Below are 25,853 nucleotides of genomic sequence, written 5' to 3'. Positions count from 1 at the left end.
CAAATAAAAAGAAAGAAAGGCCAAGAGATCTTCCTGATGATTGTGTTTCCCTTTTTTTCTTTTTCCAGACGATATCGGTCTGCCTTTTTTTTTCCTGATAGTGTTGTTTGTAAGGGGGGTTATATTTGGAAGATCTTGGCTAAATATGGTACGGTTTTACGACATAGATACCAGGTTTGCACGAAAGTGTCGAGTTACCCCATTAGAGTTAAGGAATTGAGTAACTCATGGTTAAATGCATAAAAGATTACATAAAAATTTAAACAATCTGCCTGGAAAGCCATTTTCAAAGCAGACAAGCCTTAAATTTACTTCTCTTCATCCCATTTTTTTTTCAATTAAAATTAGGAACCATTTAGCTGGGAAAAAGGATTGGTGTTATCAATTTACATGAAGCCACAAATAATACATTTTATGTGATAGTAACAAATGGTCTGGAAAAGTCTTAAATTTCACTTTTTGAAACCTGTGGTAACTAGGGCTGGGCGACTTTAAGATCGTGATAGGGCGGAAAACGCAGACAAGACTGAAAAAGCAGTTTCTGTTCTTGCAACCCTCTTTAAAATAAACTGCTGTATTTTAAGCCAAAAAAACTGTTGTGTTTGAAAGAACAATATGTCTATATGCTGCCATAGCAGATTCATGGCACATTAAAGTGCCCGTGACACGAAAAAGCATGTTTATTTCATAATACACGTGGTATTTTATGCTCCTGAATGAATTGGACCGCTTGGATGTGTGTGGAAGCGATCGCTATATTTATTTCGTTTTTTGATTCCCACCCCATGAAAATGAGTGACTTCCGGCAACAATCTCGAGTTGAGAAAGAGGGCGCTGTGACGTGTACGGAGGAAGAAGTCCTCTTCACTATACAGCCGTACTATTGTATGAGGACTAAGGATTCAGCTGATTTTGCGGATTAATCCGTTTATTTTTCGCATCACGCCAGTCCAACGGCTGCAGAAAAATCTTGCTGTAGGAGGGAAAGGCGTGTGCGCATTTTTGGGGTTTCAAAAGGTTCCCATTCACCGGTGGATATAGACCCTACCCACGTGACGTCACAACTCCTTCCTCCTGACTGGTGCCGCCCAATTGTCCGTCAACACATGATGTTTCCCTGTTACGGCTACGTACATTCCTCCTATTTACGACGTGTTTTTCTGCTCGTTAACATTAATAATCAAAATGGTGAAGGCGTGTGTGGCGGTCGGTTGCAATAACAGAGAAGATAGACGGAGAAGACGGAGAGACTTGAAGTTCTACCGGATTCCGAGAGACCCGGAGAGAAGAGAGCGAGATGGGCTGCTGCAATTCGACGAGAAAACTGGGCTCCAAACGATTACCACAGATTATGTAGTAGTCATTTTATATCTGGTAAGATGCATTTAATATATATTTAGAGGGTTTTGGGCTGACAACCACAATTAAGATCATTGCTAGGCTAATCGCCGACAACATACACGTATGTATGTAGTGAGAGTGCTATCGCTAAACCATATAAACATTAAAAGCCCTAACTCCATTGACAAACAACATGAAATACATTAGACTTGACAGTGGATGTTAGCAATAACAAAAGATTTTGAATTGAAAATTTCGTAACTCACCTTTCCAAGCACAAGATAGATTCCTGCCGAATTTTCGTGGACGAGGACCTGTTTCACCCAACCAGCAACGAAGTATTTATAAGCCTCCAAGCTCTTAAAGTTTTTCAAACTTTCGTGAGAATAGGCTGATTTTGTGTGGACAAGATCGTTGTACAGTTCAGTGTAGCTAGCAGATGTCAGGCAAATACGGCGGAGACAGCGGGTCGAAAAACGTCGATTTAGGCATCAAATATGGATCTGGCGAATGGATAAACTGAAGCTTTTCCACATAACGCCTTTTATGCAACGCATCAAGTGAGTTTACGGCATCCGAAAGCACCGGGTCTTCCATGAAATGCATTATAAATTGCTCGATCAATTGAGACCATTGATAATACAGACACAAAATGACGGACAAGTGGGCGGAACCATACAGCGAGCACGTGATTTTGTGACGTCGGTGGGTAGGGTCTATTGGCCAAAACAAGCCCTACTACTGTGGGACCATGGGACTTACGAGGAAGTGAGTAAACATCCTATTTTGTATTATGTCAAATACTGGGATCATTTTAATATGTAGGTGGCTTGCAATTTGTGACATGCTCCTTGTCCCCTCGGCCGACGACCGGCGGCTTGTCGCACATACCCCCGCCGGAAGAGCGTTACTATTCTACTCGGCTTATTCCCCTCTTCATTCAAGCGCCAGGTGTTCTGTCAAATTTTCCGACCGATCAGAAATTGCAACTTTGAGTTAAAAATAGCAGCGATTACAAAGTAAACAGTACAAATTTTCTTCAAATAAAGGACTACTTGCGTTTCACCATGGATTGGCATGTCATTGTCATTGATTGGCAGCGGTCATTGTCCAGCTGCTTCCCCGGCGAGCTCCCCTGTCCGTAGGAGCTAGGAACAAGCTGTAAATTGCTCTCCACCGGGCGGATTGCCGATCGGCGAATATAATCGACAACCCAGTCTTCATGTGAAATTATCCGGGCTAGTTATGTGTGATTTTCCGCATCGAAAACTTTGAAACATCACTCGGTTCGGGTTAGCATGTCGGCTAGCTGTCACGCCTTTTGGTTTGTTTACATTCTCCGAAGCCGAGGAAGGGAAATGACATAAGCCCGATTTAGGTGGCATAGAATATCATTCGGGAGGTGCGACAGTAAAGGTGAAGTCGACAGTTTTGACCATTATGGAGTAATTTTGCCATGTCGTCTTGAATAAATGGATTTTTATTATTTCATATTCCATTTAGCACAAGACTTATTTGTCATGACCATGCCATTTATTTAGCTATTGGGGGAAAAATACTTGGACAAAAAAATAATAATATAATAATATCCTGTAAAAATATTGGAGTAGAGATACTGAAACAATGACATTTTGCGGCTCTCTTCGTCACGTTTTCCTCTTGAATAATTCCCCCTCAACGGGCAGACTGGTACTTTTCAAGCCATTTATTTAGCTATTGGGGAATGGATAAAAAGAATACCCTGTAAAAATATTGGAGTAGAGAGACTGAAACAATGACATTTTGCAGCTCTCTTTGTTGTGTTTTGCTCGTTGTGAATAATTCCCCTTCAATGGGCTGCATACTAATTCAGATGAAATCGTGACTCGGCTGACGTCATCCACCTGTTGGGGACGCTAGAGCCCTAAAATGGTAGGCGTGGCTAACAGGCCGATTAAAAGACTAATTTCTCATCATCTGCGCATTATGTGTTTAATAATAAGGGTTATCTCTATTAGAGGGTAATAAACGAATTGAAGGCCAACATTGGGTTCTTTTTGCAGGATCATTGGCTATCTGACAAACTACTGGTATAGTCGGTTCGCATCTTCCGGGGTGAGGAGGTGGTTGTCAATGAAGTGCATCATTGGCTGTCGCCTTGTTAAACTGCACTGCCCCCTATGGCCTGGCATGAATTCTACATAGGTTTCACGTAGAATTGCGACATAATTAGAATGTAAACGGGACCGTGTAAATGCAAATATGAAATGTGTCGCATTCCTGGAGCGTCACCATATAAAAGCCCCCTTAGATATGAGCCATTGGGGATACCGGGGAAGCCAAATGCTATGTAGTTGAGTTGCTGTTCTGTTTTTCATTAACGCTAATGAGATAATTACTTTCTCAGGTGAACTTTGTTAACTATTATCCACTTCCTATGGCGAGCTGTGGATCACAAACTTGGCTTGCCATGCAGTTTACCCGCTCGCCTAAGTTTAGAATTCATCCCGGGCACTGAGGTCACGGCCCCGCCATGCAAATTGAGGCCCCCACATCCTCAAGGGTCCTCTCTGTTCTGCTCCCGGGGGTTGAGAGTGGGGGTCAGCGGCAAGCACCAAGGGCCGAGGAAACGCCAGCGGTTGTCAGGGAAGTTCTGGAGCAACAAGGACCACCATCGGCGATAAAGAAGGTACATTGTGTGGACACGTGTGGAAAATTATGTCATGTGCATGACCACAATACTATAAAATTATTTTTTTATTTTCCACTTATGCATTCCTTTTGTTGGTGTTTACCACCACTGTAAGTGACAAAGCTGTAGATAGGCTTAACTCTATCACATGATCGTGATGTTTATGTCAGCTACTGTATGTAGAAACAGTAATAACTGTGAAGTGAATACAATCAATATGTAAAGCTTAAACTCAGCCTGCGCGAGCACTTGAGAAAATAATTGATTAAAATATTTTGTTATTGTTAAGTAATTTCCAATACATTGTAATGCTAAGACATTTTATTTGAATTCATGAGCAACTGATGAACATAATTCAACCACTTTACAGACACTTGTACAAACTATAATCTGACCCAAAAAAATCATGAAAGAAAAATTAATGTCATGTATAATACTGCAGTGATTTCAAACTATACTCTCTGATTTTATTGATGGATCCCTTGAGACACAACAGTTTTCAGTGTGGCAAAGCCGGCAACATGCAACTTATTACTCGGAAATTTACTAGGGAGCTGTTTTCTATTTTACAACCTCCCATTTTAAAGATTTGAAAATGTATCACTCGCCCCAAACCCTGATCACAGAAGTTCGTATATATTGCTTGAGGCCATGTGACCATTAAGTTGTTAAAATTATTTGTATTTAATTTTTGCCTTTTTTGGGCGGGGGGTTATTCCATAGGCGGAGTTTGACTTTTGGGGCAGGGGCATGTGGATGACCCTGAAACCCAGTGTCAGCAATAAAATTAACTTACAAGAATATTTATACTAATAAGTTAAAAATGAGTGTTTTTATTTTTTGTTTCCCATCATTTTTGAGGGGAATTCTAAACCAGGCTGCTTGGGCCAGCTATAATTTTCTCCGAGATAGTCATCCATTGAATATGTTACGCCCGTTGGTGGTGGCTTTGTTGTACAATTAGCGTCATTAGTGGAGAATATTGAAACTTCGCTTACCATGTTGGTGGGGTTCCCTGGCGTTTCATGATGCACATTTTCAATCTGTGGTTCTTGCTCAGTAGTTGTTGTCGCTTTTGAAAGCTTAGGTTTGAAAAAATTACGTATATCCATTTTGCCTCTTCGGTCCACAGGAGGTTTTGGCTAAGCAAAGCAAATGAATGTCTAAGGTGATAGTCACGTGATCTGTTCGAAAATTTAATTTTGACCTAATACATACTGTGTATTTTTTTGTTCATTTCTTTAATTTTGGTTGTTTTTTTAATTGCTTTACAACTTTTATAGACAATATTTTACCGGAGAACTCATAATTTTAAAATTATATATAGGAAAGTCAATTACATGCAATGATGCTTTTCGGCCACCACCTCTGGCCCCCCTTAAACTCCGTGTATGGGTTCTTCATATATTCATTCATTACGACGGAGGATTAGGGCGTCGTCTACATTAATTCATTTTTATTGTTGTTTTTTTTTTAAAGTTACTGACACTGAATATTTGCCAGAATGCTTTGACACCTTTAACCTAACACCGTCACATTACAGTCAGCTCTCATTTTCACTGACTAATACCCAAAAGAAATTTTCCATTCACTGCTATTGACTTGCAATTGGACATACAAAAAAATCTCTATTACCATTGATTGACCCACAAAATAATAATTGTTTTCCACCCCAAAAATCAACAAGAAATTACCCCAATGTACCACAAAAAAAGGCACCAAGAATTGTCCCAAAATGAAAAAACCTGAAATCCACGGGAATTTATCAACCACAATAGAGTACCGCATGAATGCTATTTTTAGACCGCAAGGCAGTGTGATGTCACCATCGTAAACCGGAAGAGGGTCAACATAGAAGCGCGCTCCCATACAACCAATGCTAACCAATTTTTTCTGTCTGTAGTCTTTCAAAAAAAAAGTAAACACTGCTGCTATTGAACTTGTAGAAACAACTCTAGACATTACGACCGTCCACATATGAAGGATGTTTTCTTCATACATTTCCCAAAGCCAAAAACTGTTGAAAAAATACGTTGAAAAAATGTGAAAAATAGATTACCTTTTGCGGACATCCAAAAGACCAGTTTAACGCCACCAAGGTGAAGCCATTCACCTTCATATGCAGTAAACATTTTGTTGTGGGTCATGGTCCTACAGATCCACCTGCCCCGAAGATGTTAGCCATTTTGATATTTATACTTATTTTTTAGCGGGGCGTTTTGCCGTGCTGCTCCTGTCTCACAATAAATGACCTGAAAAAATTTGAATTTGAGGTAGGCTCTAGATTTAACAGCTTCACCATTTCTGTTGTAAAGAAACAACATTAGTAAGGAAGAAGTGTAAATAATAGAATTAAGATTTGTTATTAATGAAAAAATTATAAGTGTTCGTTGGCTGTCATTGAGTAGCATTTGCGATCGCTACAAAAAATAGCCATATAAATTGCCCCCAAGAACGGTCAGAGACGCAAGACAAACAGGATATAATATATAAGACTGGGCATATGGTGGCAAAGGATAGCTTGTTGAAACAGGAGAATGTCATTTTCAGTGGCGTAAGGCATTGCACACAAGACAAAGGTGTCGATAAAAAAAGCAACCTCTGGATCACATCGGCTCTTTTTCCCATCTTTTTCAGCCCTCGACACTCAAGTCATCTCTTTAACTCAGTGCTTCTCAATTATTTTCTGTTACGCCCCCCCCCCAAGCAAGACGTAAATGTTTCGCGCCCCCCCCCAAACTCTCCGCCGCCACTGTAAATAGTATTATTCGTCTATAAAATTACTATTATAAATACGCATCTGCCTAACATTGTGCCCTTTTTTTCTAATAAAGAAAAAAAGTAACAGATCAACTTATAATAAAGTATAACTTTATTAACATTGTTTTGTTTGTAACAGAGAAGACTTGACGTGCATCAATTTGCCTGAATTAAAAAAAAAAAAAAAAAGTCACATTCAAACTGTAAAAATACACTCAAGGTATTTTTGACCATTTGATACAGAAAAATAAAATGTAATAAAATCCGTAAATAATAACAAATTCAAATTGATTAGAAACATTTACTCATGAGGACAATATGCCAAAAAATTTGACCGAAAAAACAAAAATGAATAAAGGGAAAAAAAGAGTGTCCTTGGACAGAAGGACAGTTTTTATTTTTGCTGCTCACACTCAGTATTACCTCCTTTGCAATGGTGTGGAGTCATTTTGCAATGAGCATGCTAACAATGCTCACTGGTTTACTGATATAACACTGACAAAGCAGGACTATTGTTGGCAATATTCGGCACGTTTTCGCTGAAAAACAATCAAGCGGCTTATCAATGAGATTGGGGTCGAATGTCTTTAAGTGGCGTCTTAATTGATTTGGCTTCTGGCAGTCCGCTATAATTATTTTCATACTCAGTAAACAGTATTCTTTCCTCATCACCCGACTGTATTAAAAGTCAAAGCTAAAAGGCAAACGGCACGAAAAAAGCGCATTCTCGGTGGCCGAGGTAGAACCGTAGGTGAGGGTGGTCGTCGTGACGATCCCAAGCCGAAAATGGCACTTCTCGGGCGGCGACGTGAGAACCGGACAAGACAGTGGGTCGCTGCGTGAGTGAGTCCGGACAGAAAACGGCTTTCGAAAACGGCGGCGGCGCACTGCTCTTCATATCTGTTTTCTGTGTGCTGAGTGCTCTTCCTTAGTTCAAAAATACTGCACGCACTCTGAAAATGAGAGCGCCACTGCCACCCACTGAGTGGATGTGCAAGTACACTTTATTCCAGTCCGGCAAAAAAAAAAAAAAAAAGAAAAAAGCATGTTCCCCGAGGACTCATGCGCCCCCCCTGGCATCGCTCTGCTCCCCCCCAGGGGGGCGCGCCCCACTATTTGAGAAGTACTGCTTTAACTGAACATTTGTTTGTTCTGCCAAATCTTTAACAGTGAATTTGGCACCAGGGACGTCATTTTCGGACAGAATTGTAGGTTAAGCTCAGTAAATCTCTCACTCGTACACTATTTACATGCATCTAGCATGAGGGAAAGACGTGTGCTTGACCCCCCTAGCAAGGGTTGCTTACGTCATGAATAAGTGATGTGTTGCGTGCTATACGCTGTTCCCAAGCATTTTCTCCAGAAATCTTTTTCTTGTTAATTGAGTGATTCTTTTACATAGCACTAGAGCAGACATGTCCAAAATCCGGCCCGGGGGCCAAATGCGGCCTGTGGTCAAATTTCATCCGGCCCCCAGCCGCCGTCATAAAGTCAATAACGTCTGGCCCGCACACAGACTTAATAAATCGGTCAGCAGTACTGCAACCAGCATATGAAGTAGATTACACACGAAATGCTGCTCCTCATTTACCCACTAAAAGGCGGCTGCAGCACTTTAACCCTTTATTGCCAAATGTATCACCTTTGATACACCTAAAAATTTAATGATTTTGAGACTGATTTTGAATTTTGACATTTCTTTTTGAAAAAAAAAAAGATGGATGCAAGTCAACACATGCATCTGCAGGTTCCACGAGGAAAAAAATTATTTAGCATGGGTTATAGATATTAGATCGCTTATTACACATATTCATTTTGACTTTTCTTTTTACAAATTTGAAAAAAAAGATTTCATAAGGACCTTATTTTTCAAATTTTGGGATTCTCTGATATTTGCTTCATGTTGCAGGTATTTAAGGGCTAAGCAACATTACCCTGTGTGACCCATTACTTCCATTTTCTAAAATGGCGACAACAAAAAAAAAGAAAGTTGGCTGTGACGGCCGATGCTTCAAGGATAGGTGGAAATTGGACTATTTCTTAACTAAAATATGCAACAACTGTGTCTGCCTCATTTGCAAAGAGACAGTTGCTGTTTTTAAATATTTCAATGTTAGGCGATATTACCAAACAAGACTATCTGACTTGTACGACAAGATTGCAGGGAAGATACGCAGCGAGAAATTGAAGCAACTTGAAGCTAGTTTAATTTCACAGCGGCGGGATTTCGCAAATGCCTGAGAGTCGAAAGAGAACGCCACAATGGCTAGATTGTTGAAATTATTAATTAAAAATAATAATAATAAAGCAAATGTGCCACACTGAATGGCTTGCTAAAATTTGATTAAATAAATACGTAAAGCACGTCAGCCAAGGTCGGCCCCCCACATTTTTACCACACCAAATCTGGCCCCCTTTGCAAAAAGTTTGGACACCCCTGAGGGTACCAGTGCACAACCAGTGATACATGTTTGAGTGTCTTACAAAAATACTACAGTTGCACTGCAATTTTCAGGTGATCAGTCCAGTGTACCTTAGATCTCATATGACCATTATCTTGAGTGATTGTTTGATTAGATCGTACATTGGTATAAATCATACGCTTCACTGTGTTTAAACTTTGTGAAACAGCAAAATGTGTCAAAGAAAAATTCAAATGATTAATTGCTTTTATCCTCTGAATGAAATGATTTGGGATGAGGGGCTGAACAAATGGGTCTCTAGGGTTCAGGCCCAGCTGCTAATGGGCACAAAGCGGATCTTTTGATGGAAAAAAGACAACAAACAGAAGCCGCTGAGGATTGCGTAAAGACTTTACGCATGGATAATCTGGACCGGGGCGCCAACGTGACGAGTAATGAAGCAAAGTTAGAGCGCAAATGAGAGAAAGTGGAGCTTTTGTCAGGGCTGGAATCTTCCGGACAGTCGCTGAAAGACGGGATAGTCCCTGTTTCAGGACACACCCTCCGTGCGATCATTCTCTTTCTGTCTCTCCCTCTCTTTCTCCCTCTCATTGTTCCTCACACCGAGTCGCCGCCAGGCTTCGTACGCGCTTGACAAATGACCAGCCGGCTGCTTTTTGAACGGCGAGCGCACAAAGAGAAAAAACTTGGTTCTCACAAGCCAAAAATGGGCTAGAATCGGAAGACGTTCGATTACTTCAGGGCTTGATTCAAAAGCCTTGGAAGAAAGCGAGAGTGACCTAATTGGGATGAGAGTTCAAATCAAGTGAGCGGCCAGATTGGACCTTTAAAGCGGCTTAAAAGAAGGAAGAAACCTACACTACCACGTTCTGGTGGTGCGTTTATGGTCGTGGTGCGTTTGTGGACGCGCACCTTTCAGGAGGGGCGCAGGTGTACGCGCGGCGGATGGAAATCGAATCAGCTATGAAGTAAGTCGGAACCAAGAGAGGGGTGTGAAAGGTTTGGTTCGGAATCTGTGGAGGACTGGAGGGAGGCCCTCGCCGCCTCCGACGCCGGGATGGAAGGCACAAGTCGGCCGGAGCCCAGAAGCGTCACCGGGAAGCCCTCTGCCTCACACCCGGGGAGCCTCCACCTGCCTTGGGCTGTGTTCTTCCTCGTCGCGCTCACCATGCAACCACAGGTAAGCTGCCGATTAAGTGCTATTTCCAGCAACACTTATACAGCACACCAGCTGACTTTTAGCACACTTTGGTACTCTCTTCTGTTTTGTTACACATTTGGACTTTATTGTCTCGGTTTTTCTTTCAATCGTTTTGTGCCGCTATTGCCCTTCTATGGCGCCCTGCCCACCTGTTGTTCCAAACCAGAGAACCGCGCTAATTCTGTGTTTACTGCATGCATGGATGCAAACACCATGGCAATTATTTGTCTTGGATTGTTCCTATAAATCAACATTTCAGTATTCATTTCAGTAATCTCCATTATTATTAGATTATCATATGAGATCCCATATATCAACTCAGAAGTATACTGTATGTTTGCATTCAGTCTGCATAAAAATGATAATTAATGGTACTTTAGTTGTATAGTGTTCATAATTCGTTTGTAATTTGGGCAGAAGTGTCAGGAGAAGTCGGCACATCCGCAGGGTCCTGAGTCGAATCCAGGCTACAGCATTCCAATGTGGAATTGGGATCTTTCGACTGTCCTTTTGGTGTTGTCACTGGGAAGAATCCCCCAAAACATGATTAGGTTAACTAAAACTTTAAAATGTTCCTACTATTGAATGGTTGTATGCTGCTATTGGATAGTGACAAGTCAAAGGTGAAGTTAGGTCAGGCTCTCGGTTACGTATATATAACTTGCCTGTGCTCCATCCTTCAGAACCCAATGCCCAGGTGCCTAGTTGTTATGCCCAAATATAGCCTATAATCAACTGGCGATCAGTTCTAGCAAGGGACATGTAAAAGTCTAGAATCCTACCCTTGCGACACACTATCGGCTATATGCTGAGGTTCCAGGTTTTTATGCAATAACATAGGTTTAAAAATCAGCTTTATGAACAAAAGTGAGCAGCAATAGAACTCCAGATTACACGGGCATGTAGAAGTCCTGTGTTACACCCTCGAAGCCTGATAGGTTACTTGTTTAGGTGTCTGTTATGCCAACATGTAGCTTTAAGAAGGTCAACATCAATCTAATATATAGCTTTCACCCAAAATGGGCTACAATAGGCTTCATGTTACATAGAGATGCAAAAATCTGATGTTCTATGCTCAAGATCCACTATAGGTTACATGCCCAGATGTCTAGTTGCTATGCCAACACTTAGCTTTAAGAAGGTTAATAAAACAAATCTACAATGCTTTTCACTCAGAAGGTGAGCTGCAATAGGCTTTAGGTTTGATAGGCATGTAAAAGTCTGATTTTCTATCATTAAGACCCACTAGTTTCCATAAATATGGCATGCTTTTCAACCAGAAGTGGGCTGCAATCAGCTGTAGAAACATCAACCTGTAAAGGTCCTACTTTACAGGACTTGTCCAGAGGTCTGGTTGTTATTCCAAAACAAACTGTATTTTTAAAAAGGCAAATAGATAATATAGAAGAAAAATAGTATCCTGCAAGTCTGCAGGATTTCTATTTTGCTCCTGCTGCTTATTCAAACAAGTAAAAGTAAGTATTACCTCTGTTAATTCACAATTTCTTCATTGGTGGTGTGCCTAATGAAATGACCAATGAGGTCATTTCACCTGCTGTTGTGTGATGCATCATCTATTGTCAATACATTCCTTCATTGGTCACCGCATTATTTTAATATAGGTGTTGCTTAACAAAGATGAGTTTTACTCTTAGGAGGATTGAATGTGGTCTCGAAATGCTGACTTTATAGCACTGTGCAGCTGTCAAGCACTGAAGGATGCTTGTGATGTGAGACAGACCCAGAATTGCTTCATGTGCATGAATGTGTCTGCAGTTATACAGTAAGTGTGTTTTACTAACACATAGAACATGCATGTGTATGAAGCCTCAAGGCCATTGCCGAGCAAACTCTGGGGCGTGTGAATGTTGAATGTTAGGGCATTTTTCTGTGTGTGTGTATATGTGTGTACCCCGCAAGGTCCACAGCTGAACAACAACACACTCCACTCCCTACATTCTCTGACCACACTGACACATATAGCCTCCGTTAGTGGTGAGATCAGGTGCAAAAATACCAATTAAAGCTGACACTGTTTTGGTTACATCGCAAGACTACAATCCATTTATTTATCTTGTTAACTTATGCAATGCTGTTAACGGTAGCCATTGAGTTAAGGTAGTCGAATGCAAAAGTCGAAATTGCAAGTTGTTCCTTATTACGTTATTAAGGAGAGATATGAACTGTGTAACATGGCAAATTTGTGTTTAAAGTGTTTATAGTTGCCATATAAAAGAACTAGGGCTGTCAGAATTATCGCGTTAATGGGTGGTAATTAATTTTTTCAATTAATCACGTTAAAATATTTGACGCAATTAACGCACATGCCCCGCTCGAACAGATTAAAATGACAGCAGTGTAATGTCCGGTTTTTACTTGTTTTTTGGTGTTTAGCGCCCTCTGCTGGCGCTTCGACCCAAATGATTTTATAGGTTTCAGGGCAATGAGTAAGCATGGTGTAATTATTGACATAAACAATGGCGAGCTACTTGTTTATTTTTTTATTTGAAATTAAAAAAAAAAAATTGAATAAAATGAAAACATTAAGAGAGGTTTTAATATAAAATTTCTATAACTTGTACTAACATTTATCTTTTAAGAACTACAAGTCTTTCTATCCATGGATCGCTTTAAGAGAATGTTAATGTTAATGGCATCTTGTTGATTTATTGTTATAATAAACAAATACAGTACTTATGTACCGTATGTTGAATGTATATATCTGTCTTGTGTCTTATCTTTCCATTCCAACCATAATTTACAGAAAAATATGGCATATTTTATATATGGTTTGAATTGCGATTAATTACGATTAATTAATTTTTAAGCTATAATTAACTCGATTAAAAACTTTAATCGTTTGACAGCCCTAAAAAGAACTGATAGACAGTGCATCAATATTTTCTCCTTGGAATTTTGCCATTAAATTTGCTCTTTGTGGTAGTTGTAATTGATGGGAACTGGTCAACTGTGTATGAAAAAGTAGACAATTAATGATCCAGTTATTCACATAGCTGACTTTCATGCATCTGGCATGGTATCAAGTCCCACTTTAAGGCCTTACAGTCGTGAATTGAAAGATGGACATGCTAGTGTAGGTGGTAACAAGGAGTGGAATCTTCATAGACAATGGAGTCCTGTTTTGAACATCTGGAAGAGCTTGTTGGACTCTTTCAAACAGATGCAGAGGTATGACTGACAGCATTTGGGTCTGTGCATTTCATGGTTGTCAGTCTCTGAATGTGAGATGTCGACTCTTATAGTCTTCAGCGACCCTGCAACTCTAAACAGAATAAGCCGAACGGAAAATATATGGATGCTGCGAGGATGACGCGGCCGTGTCTTTCTGGTCATATCGAGCGCTGACATGCCGGAATGCCAGGATGGACTTGGACATGCACTGAGAGTCTGAAGAAAAGGAGGATGCACACTGATTGGTGTCACTGTATGGCTCCAAACCCCCATTGTGGGACACAGTAGTGGGGTTACATCACACAGTAATATGCATAAATGAATATTTATATCAGTAATCAAACAAAGAATCACTAAAATTAAAATTACTAAAATATAATAATTAATTATTTCAGTTTATTAAAAAAATAATACAATGAACTCATTGTCAGCCTTTGAAAATGATAGATGTCCAATCCATTTAGACTTGGAGGACAGGCTGCGAATTTAAATCTTTCAGTACCATTGATGGCGCTGGACGACCAATTCAATTTGACTGGGAGGCCCTTCCCAATCAAAAATGATTTTGACGTCTAGCACCGTCAAAAGCATCCAGTGAGTGAATAATACTGAATAAATAGCAATGCCAAATTGGCATATGAATTTTCTTGCATATCTTGTATAGTGTTGCTGTGTCTTTAACTCTTCACAATCCTAATTCCAATGCAAGAAAGCTTTAAAGGGATCCACGGATAGGAAGGCTTGTGTAAACGTTATTATGAGTTAAAATGATTTGATATTGAAACCCCTCTTGATGTTTTCATTTTTATTCAATTTGTTTAACTAGTGGTTCACCATTGTATTTGACGTCGCAGGGTGGTGACGTCACATGGTTACGCTGCTAGGCTATGACTCTCGTGACATGTCATGTCATCCGTTCAACCCTTTCAATTTGAACCGGAGAGGAACATTAATGAGCGTGACAGCACTGTCGATATTTCACAAAATGAGCAGCATAAGCAAAATGAACAGGAAAGACGAGATGAGACGAGAGAAGGAATACAAAAACGGTGTTCTGCCAAAACGTGCTACACCGGCGAAACGTGCTACAAGAGGCGAACTTGACACCCAAAGTACCACTGTGCGCTTTCAGCTTGTTTTGTTTCGGTACATACAGACAGAACATACTAAAGATGCCTTAATAAAATACTTACATAGTAAGTATATAATACTACATAGTAATATCAAATAATGTGGTCAAAAGATCAATCTGTGGTCAACAGATCAACAATCTGCTTTAAAGCTACCAGAAGAAAACATATTGCTTAAAAGTATGAGAGGGAAACACATGCTAAAAGTATTTTCAGGCAATGAAAAGGTAATAAAAGACTGAATAAAAACACAAATAGTAAGTATTTGCCACTTTTAACCGATTCGGCAATATTAGGGGTGTGCCATTTTAGGCACCCCAAGATTCGATCCGATTACGGTTTTGGGTGCTACGATTCGATTATTGAACAATGATCACGGTATTGACGATGATCACGGTAATCACGATTATCAATGCATTGTGAATTACTAATAAAAAAGCAGCCAAACAAATTTCTGTCCATTATTTATTTAAAATATCCTAATGATTCACAGGAACGATGGAAACATGCCAATACAACAAAAAGCTGCCCTTAAACTGCTTTATTCTTTTCTTTTTTTCTTTTTTTTTTTTTTACTACAAGAAAGTGCGAAAACATTAACCATTTTAAAGGCAGTACCGTATTTTTTGGACTATAAGTCGCAGTTTTTTTTCAGTTTGGCTGGGGGTGTGACTTATACTCAGGAGCAACTTATGTGGGAAATTATTAACACATTATTATATACTTTCACGTTATTTTGGTGTTTTGGAGTGACACCGATGGTTTGGTAAACTTGTTAGCATGTTCTTTATGCTATAGTTATCTGAATGACTCTTAATAGCTATGTTACGTTAACATACCGGCCACATTCACATTTGTTTGTTAATGCATTATGTAACATTATCATACTGCACACTTATTCAGCATGTTGTTATCTATTGCACATTTGTTTTTTATTGCCTTTCAAGATGACATATCTGTTCTATGTGTTGGATTTTATCAAGTAAATTTCCCCCAAAAATGCGACTTATACTCCAGTGCGACTCATATATGTTTTTTTCCTCTTGGTTGGGCATTTTATGGCTGGTGCGACTTGTAGTCCGAAAAATATGGTACTTATTTTTCAACATGCCTATCGAACACACAGCTGACCTTGAGATACTCTTTTCACAAGAAGGTGCAAAACATTTGCAATTTCAGTACTTATTTTTCTCAACACTACAATAAAATTTGCACAGGTGGAATGAATTCCACATTTTCTGAGAACAAAGTGACTTTAGAAATTAGACTTCTTTTAACCAATATACTTTGTTTTCACAGATTTCAGTACTATTTTGCATCTTTGTAGTGTTACCGCTGTTCTTAATCATGGTTTTACACGTTTTGCATATGGAGTAACTTTTGTACACCAACAAACAACGCACAAATGGACATGGAAATACACGTTAGCGAATTCGCTAATTAGCTTTGCGCTCGGCGCTAACTGTTGACATCTGAAAAGCAACAAATAAAGGCTAAACGGTACAAGAGGGTTCGTGTACTCACCTCTTATAGATACACGGGGGACACTCAGGACATTTTTCAATTGACATGAAGTGAAACCTCTGATGGACAACTGAAAGACAAGGAGCAACGACGTCTCTCTCTTCCCTCTCGCGCTAAAAAAATAACTTGCGCACAGAAGCGTGCCTGTCTCATACACAAATTTATTTTCCAGTCTTTTGAAAAGGAGTAAATCTCTCGCTCAGTAACAGGCAGCATCCATCATAACGTTGTGCGTGCATGTCTTGAATTTCATTCCGCTACAACGGGCTGTCATAAAGCAGAGAAAAATCATCGTTTTTGAACATTTATGAATCGTAATCGAATCATCACGTGTCGAATCGCGATGCATCTAATAATCGATTTTTTGGCACTCCCCTAGTGGGCATGTGTTGGATGTCTCGCTGTGTAGAGTGAATTGGAGTAACCCGGTAGTGTTCGTCGAGTGACAGTGACAATCTACGTCATCAGCCTGAGCCTCCATTGCGCGAATAAAACATGGCGCCCTCCATAGGTCAAAACATGTACTAAATGTTAAAGATTTTTAAATCAATAGCAATATTTTATGTTTCTAATAACATATTTTAGTAAAAGAGAACAATTGTGGCTTATTAGAGCCTATAAATTTTTAGTCGGAAGTTCCTTTTAAAGGGTCCGACAACATGTACATCCCAGTGGAAAGAATCTTGTTTAATAGCCGCAAGGCTAGTAATGACATTTATCTGTTAGTATATTTGTCATTTACTTTAAAACTTTAAGCAATTGTCTTTCACATGAAGGTCACTTATTATAGGTGTTGTCTCTCCTTTTAAATAAACAAATTGTGTTTATTCTCAACGGCATTTTGATGGCAAACAAAGGTAATACGAATGGGTGTTATTAATTTTTTTTTTTTTTTCTCAACAATTTGAAGACATAGTTGGCTGCCAAGCCTTTGTTAGTTATCTAGCACACACACACACACCTGACCCTGCTGCTCCAAAACTCTCAGGGGGTCTTGTTAATGCTTGCCTCTGTGTGTGTGTCCTCCACCCACCTCCAAACAGGGAGCTGGAAGAAAAGAAGAATGGTGACACAGCGGTGTTGCCAGAGAAAGAGAAATGACAGGAGCTTGTTCCCATGTAGAGAAAGGAGAAAGAGACCTACCCTAAGAGGAGAGTAAAAACCATGAAGGGTGCAGTTGATAGACAAAGCAGAGGAGAAAAGAAAAGCTAATCACACGTATCAAATGTTGCGCGGCAGCGAGGGTTGACGATTTGGATGGCATGCTTATCACTTGCTGCTGTCATTAATTGTCTTTCTCGTGGTTTTTCTTGGCTGGATTTTGTATGCAGACTCAAAGCTATCGTTTGATTATTTTATGAATGGTTGAAATATGAGCAGTTTTGAGCATCCACTGTATGTGCAATTATGCCCTTAAAAAAAGACTAAAACTTTGACTATGAATATGCAATCAAAAATATGAATTTTTAATTTGAAAATTTTCCTCGTTAATTTATAGCCTGAATTTTTAAAAAGTATTTTAAAAGTTAACTATTTTCTCTTAAAATATGTTATTTAATTTTTTTAAAGACTTTGCTCTTCTCGAAACTTTGTAAATATTCTCATTGCATTCCAAATTTCTAATTTTATATTTACAACTGTCAAACTCCACAAAAAAATCTCTTTTTTCCCCCCCCAAATATAGGACTCATCTTGAAATAAAAGTCAAGATTGTAATCTTGAATTTTTTTTTTTTAAATTCAAAAAAGGTGTAGGTAATATGGGTTCAGTTCAGAACGGTTGTCTGTCTCACAAGTGACCGACAGTGCCGGCCCAGCCTATACGCAGACTATGCAGCTGCTTAGGGCCCCTGACCACTAGGGGGCCCCTAATCTGGCAATTGTTTAATTTATATTCTATTTTGTTTACTACAGTTTGCTTTATTTGACTTTTGTGAGTTTTGATACTTGATTACAAGCTAAAAAAAAAATAGTTCTTCCTTAACTTCTTTCTTTCCTCTTTTAGAAAAAGGTTTGGTGCCATCTACAGTAAGTACTGACAATCATTTGGGGTGAGAAGTTTGAAGTATGCAGTGCAACAAAATCTGATTAATATACAAAATATCGACGTATGGGTTGGATTGCATGTATGGGTTTCACAGTACACTGTGATGAAATGGTGGGCCAAAAATGTGGGCCCCTTTGCATTATTTTGCTTAGGGCCCCCAAATGGCCTAGGCCGGCCCTGGTGACCGATACATTTCATAAAAAGTCACCTTGGATAGAAATGGTTTACAAAATTAGGGATGGATGTTTCAGGTGATTTCACGTAAGTGCAAGTAATAAAAAAAAACCTGTGTCATATTGGCATAATACCTTCACTTTCAGAAGAAAATTCATTTAAAAGTCTGCATATCATGGTTAACAATCCCTCATTTAAAATGATAGCTCCCAATGAATGTTCTTATATTCATATTCTTGTCATATCTTGGCAGTTTGAAGAAAAGGGCACGACAGTGGAACCTTTAAAATAGATGACACAAAAGTGGTTGGGCTCATTAAGATGTCTGGAAAATCTCTTGAGACATCAACTCAATGGTCATCTAAAATGTGTTAGCTGCTATTTTTGTGTGGTTTAAAAAAATGATGTAGTCATTTATCCTTTTTTCTGTATTTTATGTACTTTGAATGGTCAGGGATGCTTGACCATACATGTAAGCTAAATTCACACTTAAGGATAATTTTGCCCTCAGTTTGTTAGGACACGTGTGTTTTGGACCTGGGAAGAAATCAATCTAAATGCAAAAATGGGAAGCAATTAGTGCTGTAACGATTAATCGATTAACTCGAGTATTCAATTACAAAAAAAAATATTTGAATTAAATTTTGTTGCTTCGAGTATTCGTTTAATTAAAGTGGCATTTTAATGGTTTATTTTTAAAGTGTTTGCAATTTGTTTTATTGATGGGGGTGGATCCACTGACCTCTGGTCTGCCTTTTTTCACATGGCTGAATCCAACTGCTCCCTGTTAAGACTGACGTAAGCTAAGTTTTTGTTTGAGCTAATGTTTTTTGCATTCTTAATTTAGTTTATTGGTATATTTAGCTGTTTTTTGTGGTAATATGTGTCTGAACCATTTGTTAAGAGCATTGTAAAAAAAAAAAAACTTTAGCATTTACGCTAGCGGACTTTTTCTATGTAAGTTAGCCAGTTGATCTTTTGTTCTACATAGATGCTCATTTTTAAAAAAATTATATCGTTTGAGGCTCAGCTCAGGTATTTTAATTTTTCATGTTCCTCATCCGATTACTCGATTATTCGAACTAAGTAGACCATCTATTAATCGACTACTAAAATATTCGATAGCTGCAGCCCTAGAAACAATGACCATTGGCTTCAATGTAAGGCATAAATTGACAAATGTTCAAGATGCTATTTTTGATGCAGTGCTTGTACTGGATCTCATGAAATAAGAGAGCTTAATGCACCTAATATTGTAGCATATTGTTCAAATTAAACTGGCTGCGACTCAATTAGTGTTAGTCAGGTTTAATGTCGTTGCCCTCCAGAAGAAAACCGTTTGATATTTCTGCAAATTGATACTATCAGCTCGCTTTTGCCTTATTTTCATGCATGATTTTTCGATGTACTGTGTTAAACCTCATTCAAAAGGACTAATATTAACTATAATTACAGTGCCTAAAGATTCAAAGTCTATATCTTTTCATAAGACACACCAATAGATATAATTTTCTTAGATCAATTTGAGTAAGCCTGTTCTTTATCAACAGATTCTTTTCTGCTTATTGCACTTCGTACTTAGTTCACATTGTTCCCATTTTTATCAATGAAAGTTTGGTAATCTAGCGATTTATCGTTGTACCAAATTAGCAATTGCACAGGATTTACAGTATTTACTTCTTTTCGCGACTGTAAATTCACTTTCTGTGTTTCCGTTGACAGACGGTTTGCACGGTTGGGATGTTCGAGCTGCAGATCCGCCACTACCAGAACCCCAACGGACTTCTACTGAACGGAGACTGCTGCGACGTCCCGGTCGGCGGCGGTCAGCGTTGCTCTCCTCGAGACCAGTGCGACACATTTTTCCAAGCTTGCCTCAAGGAGTACCAGGCCCGCGTGGCACCGACCGGGGCATGCACCTTTGGCTCGGGCGGCACGGGGATCCTGGGAGGAAATTCCCAGTCGCTTCACCATCGCGCTCATGACGGAGGAGGTGGAGGAGGAGATGATGGGACTAATGGAGTCATTGTCATTCCCTTCAAATACGCCTGGCCAGTAAGTACAGGGGCAGAGCTGGTTATCTGTGGGGTTACCTAGGTAACAGCCTAAGCTTCAAGCACAACAATACACTCAAACAAGGCTGGCTGGAATAACAATGACCCTCAGAGGCAGAGTTCAGATTCCTTTTCTTTCCCTCCCTGCCAAGCGGGGCCGGGCGACAAAGGCTTTATCACTTGATCTGCTAGGGGAAATTCCCTTTTAAAACGATCAGCGCTGCTCAGGTCCATCGCGCTTAATTGACTCACAATGGAAATGGGTCTTGACTCAAAACATCATACACTGCAAACAGCAACACTAACGTACATCTTTGAAATATTTACAAAAGTACACTGGGGCAAATAAGTATTGAGTCAACCACTAATTGTGCAAGTTCTTCTACTTGAAAATATTAGAGAGGCCTGTAATTGTCAACATGGGTAAACCTCAACCATGAGAGACAGAATGTGGGGAAAAAAACTGAAAATCACATTGTTTGATTTTTAAAGAATTTATTTGCAAATCATGGTGGAAAATAAGTATTCGGTCAATACCAAAAGTTGATCTCAATACTTTGTTATGTACCCTTTTTTGGCAATAACGGAGGCCAAACGTTTTCTGTAACTCTTCACAAGCTTTTGACACACTGTTGCTGGTATTTTGGCCGATTCCTCCATGCAGATCTCCTCTAGAGCAGTGATGTTTTGGGGCTGTCGTTGGGCAACACAGACTTTCAACTCCTTCAACAGATTTTCTTTGGGGTTGAGATCTGGAGACTGGCTAGGCCACTCCAGGACCTTGAAATGCTTCTTACGAAGCCACTCCTTTGTTGCCCTGGCTGTGTGTTTGGGATCATTGTCATGCTGAAAGACCCAGCCACGTCTCATCTTCAATGCCCTTCCTGATGGAAGGAGATTTTCACTCAAAATCGCTCGATACATGGCCCCATTCATTCTTTCCTTTACATAGATCAGTCGTCCTGGTCCCTTTGCAGAAAAACAGCCCCAAAGCATGATGTTTCCACCCCCATGCTTCACAGTGGGTATGGTGTTCTTCGGATGCAATTCAGTATTCTTTCTCCTCTAAACAAGAGAACCTGTGTTTCTACCAAAAAGTTCTATTTTGGTTTCATCTGACCATAACACATTTTCCCAGTCCTCTTCTGGATCATCCAAATGCTCTCGAGTGAACTGCAGACGGGCCTGGACGTGTACTGGCTTCAGCAGGGGGACACGTCTGGCAGTGCAGAATTTGAGTCCCTGGCGGCGCATTGTGTTCCTTACGCCTTTGTTACTGTGGTCCCAGCTCTCTGTAGGTCATTCACTAGGCCCCCCCGTGTGGTTCTGGGATTTTTGCTCACCATTCTTGTTATCATTTTGACGCCACGGGGTGAGATCTTGCATGGAGCCCCAGATCGAGGGAGATTATCAGTGGTCTTGTATGTCTTCCATTTTCTAATAATTGCTCCCACAGTTGATTTCTTTACACCAAGCGTTCTACCTATTGCAGATTCAGTCTTCCCAGCCTGGTGCAGGTTTACAAATTTCTCTGGTGTCCTTCGACAGCTCTTTGGTCTTGGCCATAGTGGAGTTTGGAGTGTGACTGACTGAGTTGTGGACAGGTGTCTTTTATACCGATAATGTGTTAAAACAGGTGCCATTAATACAGGTAACGAGTGGAGCCTCGTTAGACCTCGTTAGAAGACGTTAGACCTCTTTGACAGCCAGAAATCTTGCTTGTTTGTAGGTGACCAAATACTTATTTTCCACTCTAATTTGGAAATAAATTCTTTAAAAATCAAACAATGTGATTTTCTGTTTTTTTCTCCAAATTCTGTCTCTCATGGTTGAAGTTTACCCATGTTGACAGTTATAGGCCTCTCTAATCTTTTCAAGTAGGAGAACTTGCACAATTGGTGGTTGACTAAATACTTATTTGCCCCACTGTATACAAAATAAGGAATATCTTTTTACTACCCTTCACTTGTCCATAGCAATCAGCATGTTATTGATGCTGGACAGTCACCTAATTTGACATACTGAGGATACATGTTTCAGTCATGAACTAATGGCTTCAATATACTAGTACAGTATTTAATTTTACTTTTCAAATGAATTATATCATCATTACAAGTACATGGACACCGATTCAGTCCACTGCAATTTAGCCCCACTGTATTTAGACAACACTTCCTAAGTAATGAATCAATCACAGACTTGGACTTCAACCGATAGACACCCCCCCCCCCCACCACCACCCCAGTGTAAATTACCGAAATTTGTGAAATGGTGTGCTCGCTTTTTAAGAAAAATCACCATTTCTTTAAATAGTCTCATGAAAAATGACTTGGCCTGTGAATGCCAATGCAAATACCACTCAGCAACGACTCTATCCATGATACACTTGATGAAGAGTCTCTCCATGAGTAATTATGTAGCTGTGCTTGTCGAACGTGTATAACATGCGTGAATTTCGAAACGCAAATAATGCTGGTTGGAATCGTTAAGAGAACCGTTATATAAATTGACAAACAATTCCATGGAATCGGAACACACGGAACCGGTTCTCTTCTTGACTCCCATCTCTACTAGTTATATGGATTTACGACCTGCCAGCTTGTTGTCTGATGTCATCTTTAAAAATTACAACTGGCTGACGGCGCTTCAGGTGTTCATTCACGACCGACGTCCTGCCGTGGTATGCAATTGCAAGTGTGGCATTGAAGAGGCCACACACACAGTGTACACTCCTTTCTTTCGTTGAAATAAGTCCATGCTTTGGCCACTCTGGTGTAGGGCTGGGCGATATGGCCTTAAACATGTATCACGATAAATTGAGCAGATTTATCTCGATAACGATAAATGACGATAAATTCGCCCAAGCGTACTGTTCTATAATTTGAAAATCTGAATCAATGCATGAAATACAGATTAACTGTTTCTTGTTGATTTATTTACCAGCATTCAATTTCATATACTGTATTTAACAATTGTACATGCAGTCTAAACATTAAGTTTATAAAAATGTATTGTAAGCAATAAGATTTCACGTATGAACATTTATAACAGCGTGTATGAATTGAACAATGTACATTATCAAAATCAATATGCCTGTGCAAACATGTCATTGTAACACAAATGACTTGCAGCTTGAACAGTACCTTCAAAAAGACAACTTATTGTTAATGGCTGCTGTGACATAATTATTAAATACAAGTGTTTACATTATGGTTTCAGGGTCCCCCCCAGTGCATTTTTTAATAAATGCACGCACAAATGAACCCCCAAACAAACAGAGAGAGACACACACATTAAAGCTATATTGATCTTCTTCAAATGAAACGCTTAAGATTTTATGATAGCAATAATGACACAGAAATAAGCACATACAGAAAAATAGCTGGGGCCATTTCTCGGTCATTATAAGTTTCGCCGTTGGATTGTACTTTATGCTGAATGCTTTACCATCACAAAAGCTATCAGAGGAATCACACACAGACAGGTACAAAATAACGCCACATAGTAATTGCTAGATGCAGTCCGTGCCCACTCCACTCATTAAGTTCAGCCGTTTCGACAAGGTTAGAGCCGCTATCCGACTCCATCACGTTCATTTGTAGCGTTAGCCGCTAGCTAGCGTTAGCCTGGCTACCAGTAGAAAGCACTGAAAGCACCATCTCCGGAAATCGTGAGAACAAGGGAGGACAGCGGGTGAAAGCCCGTCTGGATGCCACCAAGAGTCTACTAAATGTCGGTTGAAAGTTTGGTGAACCTCCCTTAAGCCACACTCCATCACGTTTTGCTTGTAGCGTTAGCTGCTAGCGTTAGCTTACCGGGCTTTTGTTTGATTGGCTTCTTGATGATCACGTGACTCCCTACGTAAGCCCATCGACTGCTTTCTTAAAGGGGAATGAACATAGACGAACAACACAGAATCAAAGCGGGATGAGAAGACTATATTTTCTTGTTTTATTAATTTACCGAATTTACCAACATGGTCAAAATTACGTCGGTCATCGTTAAGAATTTCGGTGACGGTAAATTTTCGGTTTACCGCCCTGCCCTACTCTGGTGCGCTTCTTTGGATTTGTGTCTCTTCCCCCGCTTGCGCTTCGCCATTCTCAACTTTCCATGCATTTATATATTTTTAACCCTTTATTCACCGTCAACGGCATGGTGTGCTTGTCAACGCATTGATGACGTTGACTACGACTAGTCAGGACAGCTCTAGTTTCCTTTAAATGCTAGCTCAAGACGGGAGGAGAAACTGGTTTGCTTAGTGGAAAGTTGACTCGCAGTTGGTATGAGAGTACAGCAGACTTATCCGATAGTATGCCAGGACATAGTCTCGCTGTGCTAGTACACTTGTATTAGTGAAGACTGGTCGTCTGAATTCCAAAACGTGCACAGCATGGACTGCGCTTACAAAAAAAACTTTTATTTCATTTTATGCAAGGAAAATATGGCATCTTGATTTTGGTTGTGGTTCATAAATTCATTCCATGTCCATGCTTCTAACTAAAAAAATCGTGTCTCAGATCATTACCAGTTTACTCATTTGCTATCGTTACGGGTTCAATCTAATCCATTTGAACTGTTTGAAAGGTTTCACACTTTTAGCACCGTAAATGGCACTGAAACATGAACATTCACTGCTATAATGAATTCCCATTATATCCCGCTCGCTGTAGTATCGAACAGTGTAAATGCTGACTTTCATGTTTAGTATCCATCTCAGCAGTGTAATTAATCTTCTGTTAGGACATCAATACTTGTAACCAGGAGATGTAGTGATGATCCAACCAATCAGACTAAGCTTTTATTAAAAACACACAAGCAGGAACACTAAAATGCAAAAATTCTGCTTTGATTATGTAAAAAAATCCACATCCTTGCATCCACGCAGGGGTGTTAATCACAGTTAGCGTATTCTCTTGTTGAATTACAGTACATCACTCGATTATCTGATTGTTTCTAGCAGAACTGATTAGCCTCGTTAGTGTGCGTTGATTGCATTGTGCAGAACACCTTCCTGTGTGCTTTTTTCCCCTTAGAACAGTTAGATGTAAGACAACACAGAGGTATCAATGCATTCAGGCAGGGTGGGTCTAAATAAGTGTGATGCAGCTCAACTCCCGCCTCAGGTGCGGGGTGGGGAAACGTGCTCATTGTTAGGAAAGGTGAGCTCCTCCCTCACCCTTTCAATTCTCTCTCGTGGGAAATGTGAGCTCGGAGCTTGAGGTGCACACTGATGTAATTGTGGCTTTTTATTTAGATGTCATTATATCAGGAAAGGGCAACGTGTGTACTCATTCTGACTGATTCTAATGTTTCTTTGGAACTTTACATGAAGTG

The 25,853-nt window shown here is 39.8% G+C and overlaps 2 protein-coding genes across 4 annotated transcripts in view; both read left to right on the top strand.

Annotated features, from left to right (window-relative positions):
- Positions 1–25,853, top strand: part of si:dkey-77f5.3 (uncharacterized protein LOC326903 homolog) — a 95,391-nt gene that overhangs the window by 42,999 nt on the left and 26,539 nt on the right. The window lies entirely within an intron of this gene.
- Positions 3,770–25,853, top strand: part of LOC130916975 (protein jagged-2) — a 123,859-nt gene continuing 101,775 nt past the window's right edge. The window contains exons 1-2 of one of the 3 annotated variants that reach the window (XM_057837985.1): positions 3,770–4,009; positions 20,185–20,517. In XM_057837985.1, the coding sequence (XP_057693968.1) occupies positions 3,854–4,009; positions 20,185–20,517 (489 nt within the window). In that variant the 5' untranslated portion in view covers positions 3,770–3,853. Of the gene's footprint in view, positions 4,010–9,746; positions 10,376–20,184; positions 20,518–25,853 lie in introns of those variants that run through there. The other 2 variants (XM_057837986.1, XM_057837987.1) reach the window with 2 other exon arrangements.

The sequence above is a fragment of the Corythoichthys intestinalis genome, chromosome 6 (assembly GCF_030265065.1).
Source record: "Corythoichthys intestinalis isolate RoL2023-P3 chromosome 6, ASM3026506v1, whole genome shotgun sequence".
Classification (NCBI taxonomy): Eukaryota; Metazoa; Chordata; class Actinopteri; order Syngnathiformes; family Syngnathidae; genus Corythoichthys; species Corythoichthys intestinalis.
Note: the sequence above shows the minus strand (reverse complement) of the source record. Positions and strands in the feature narration are given on the sequence as shown.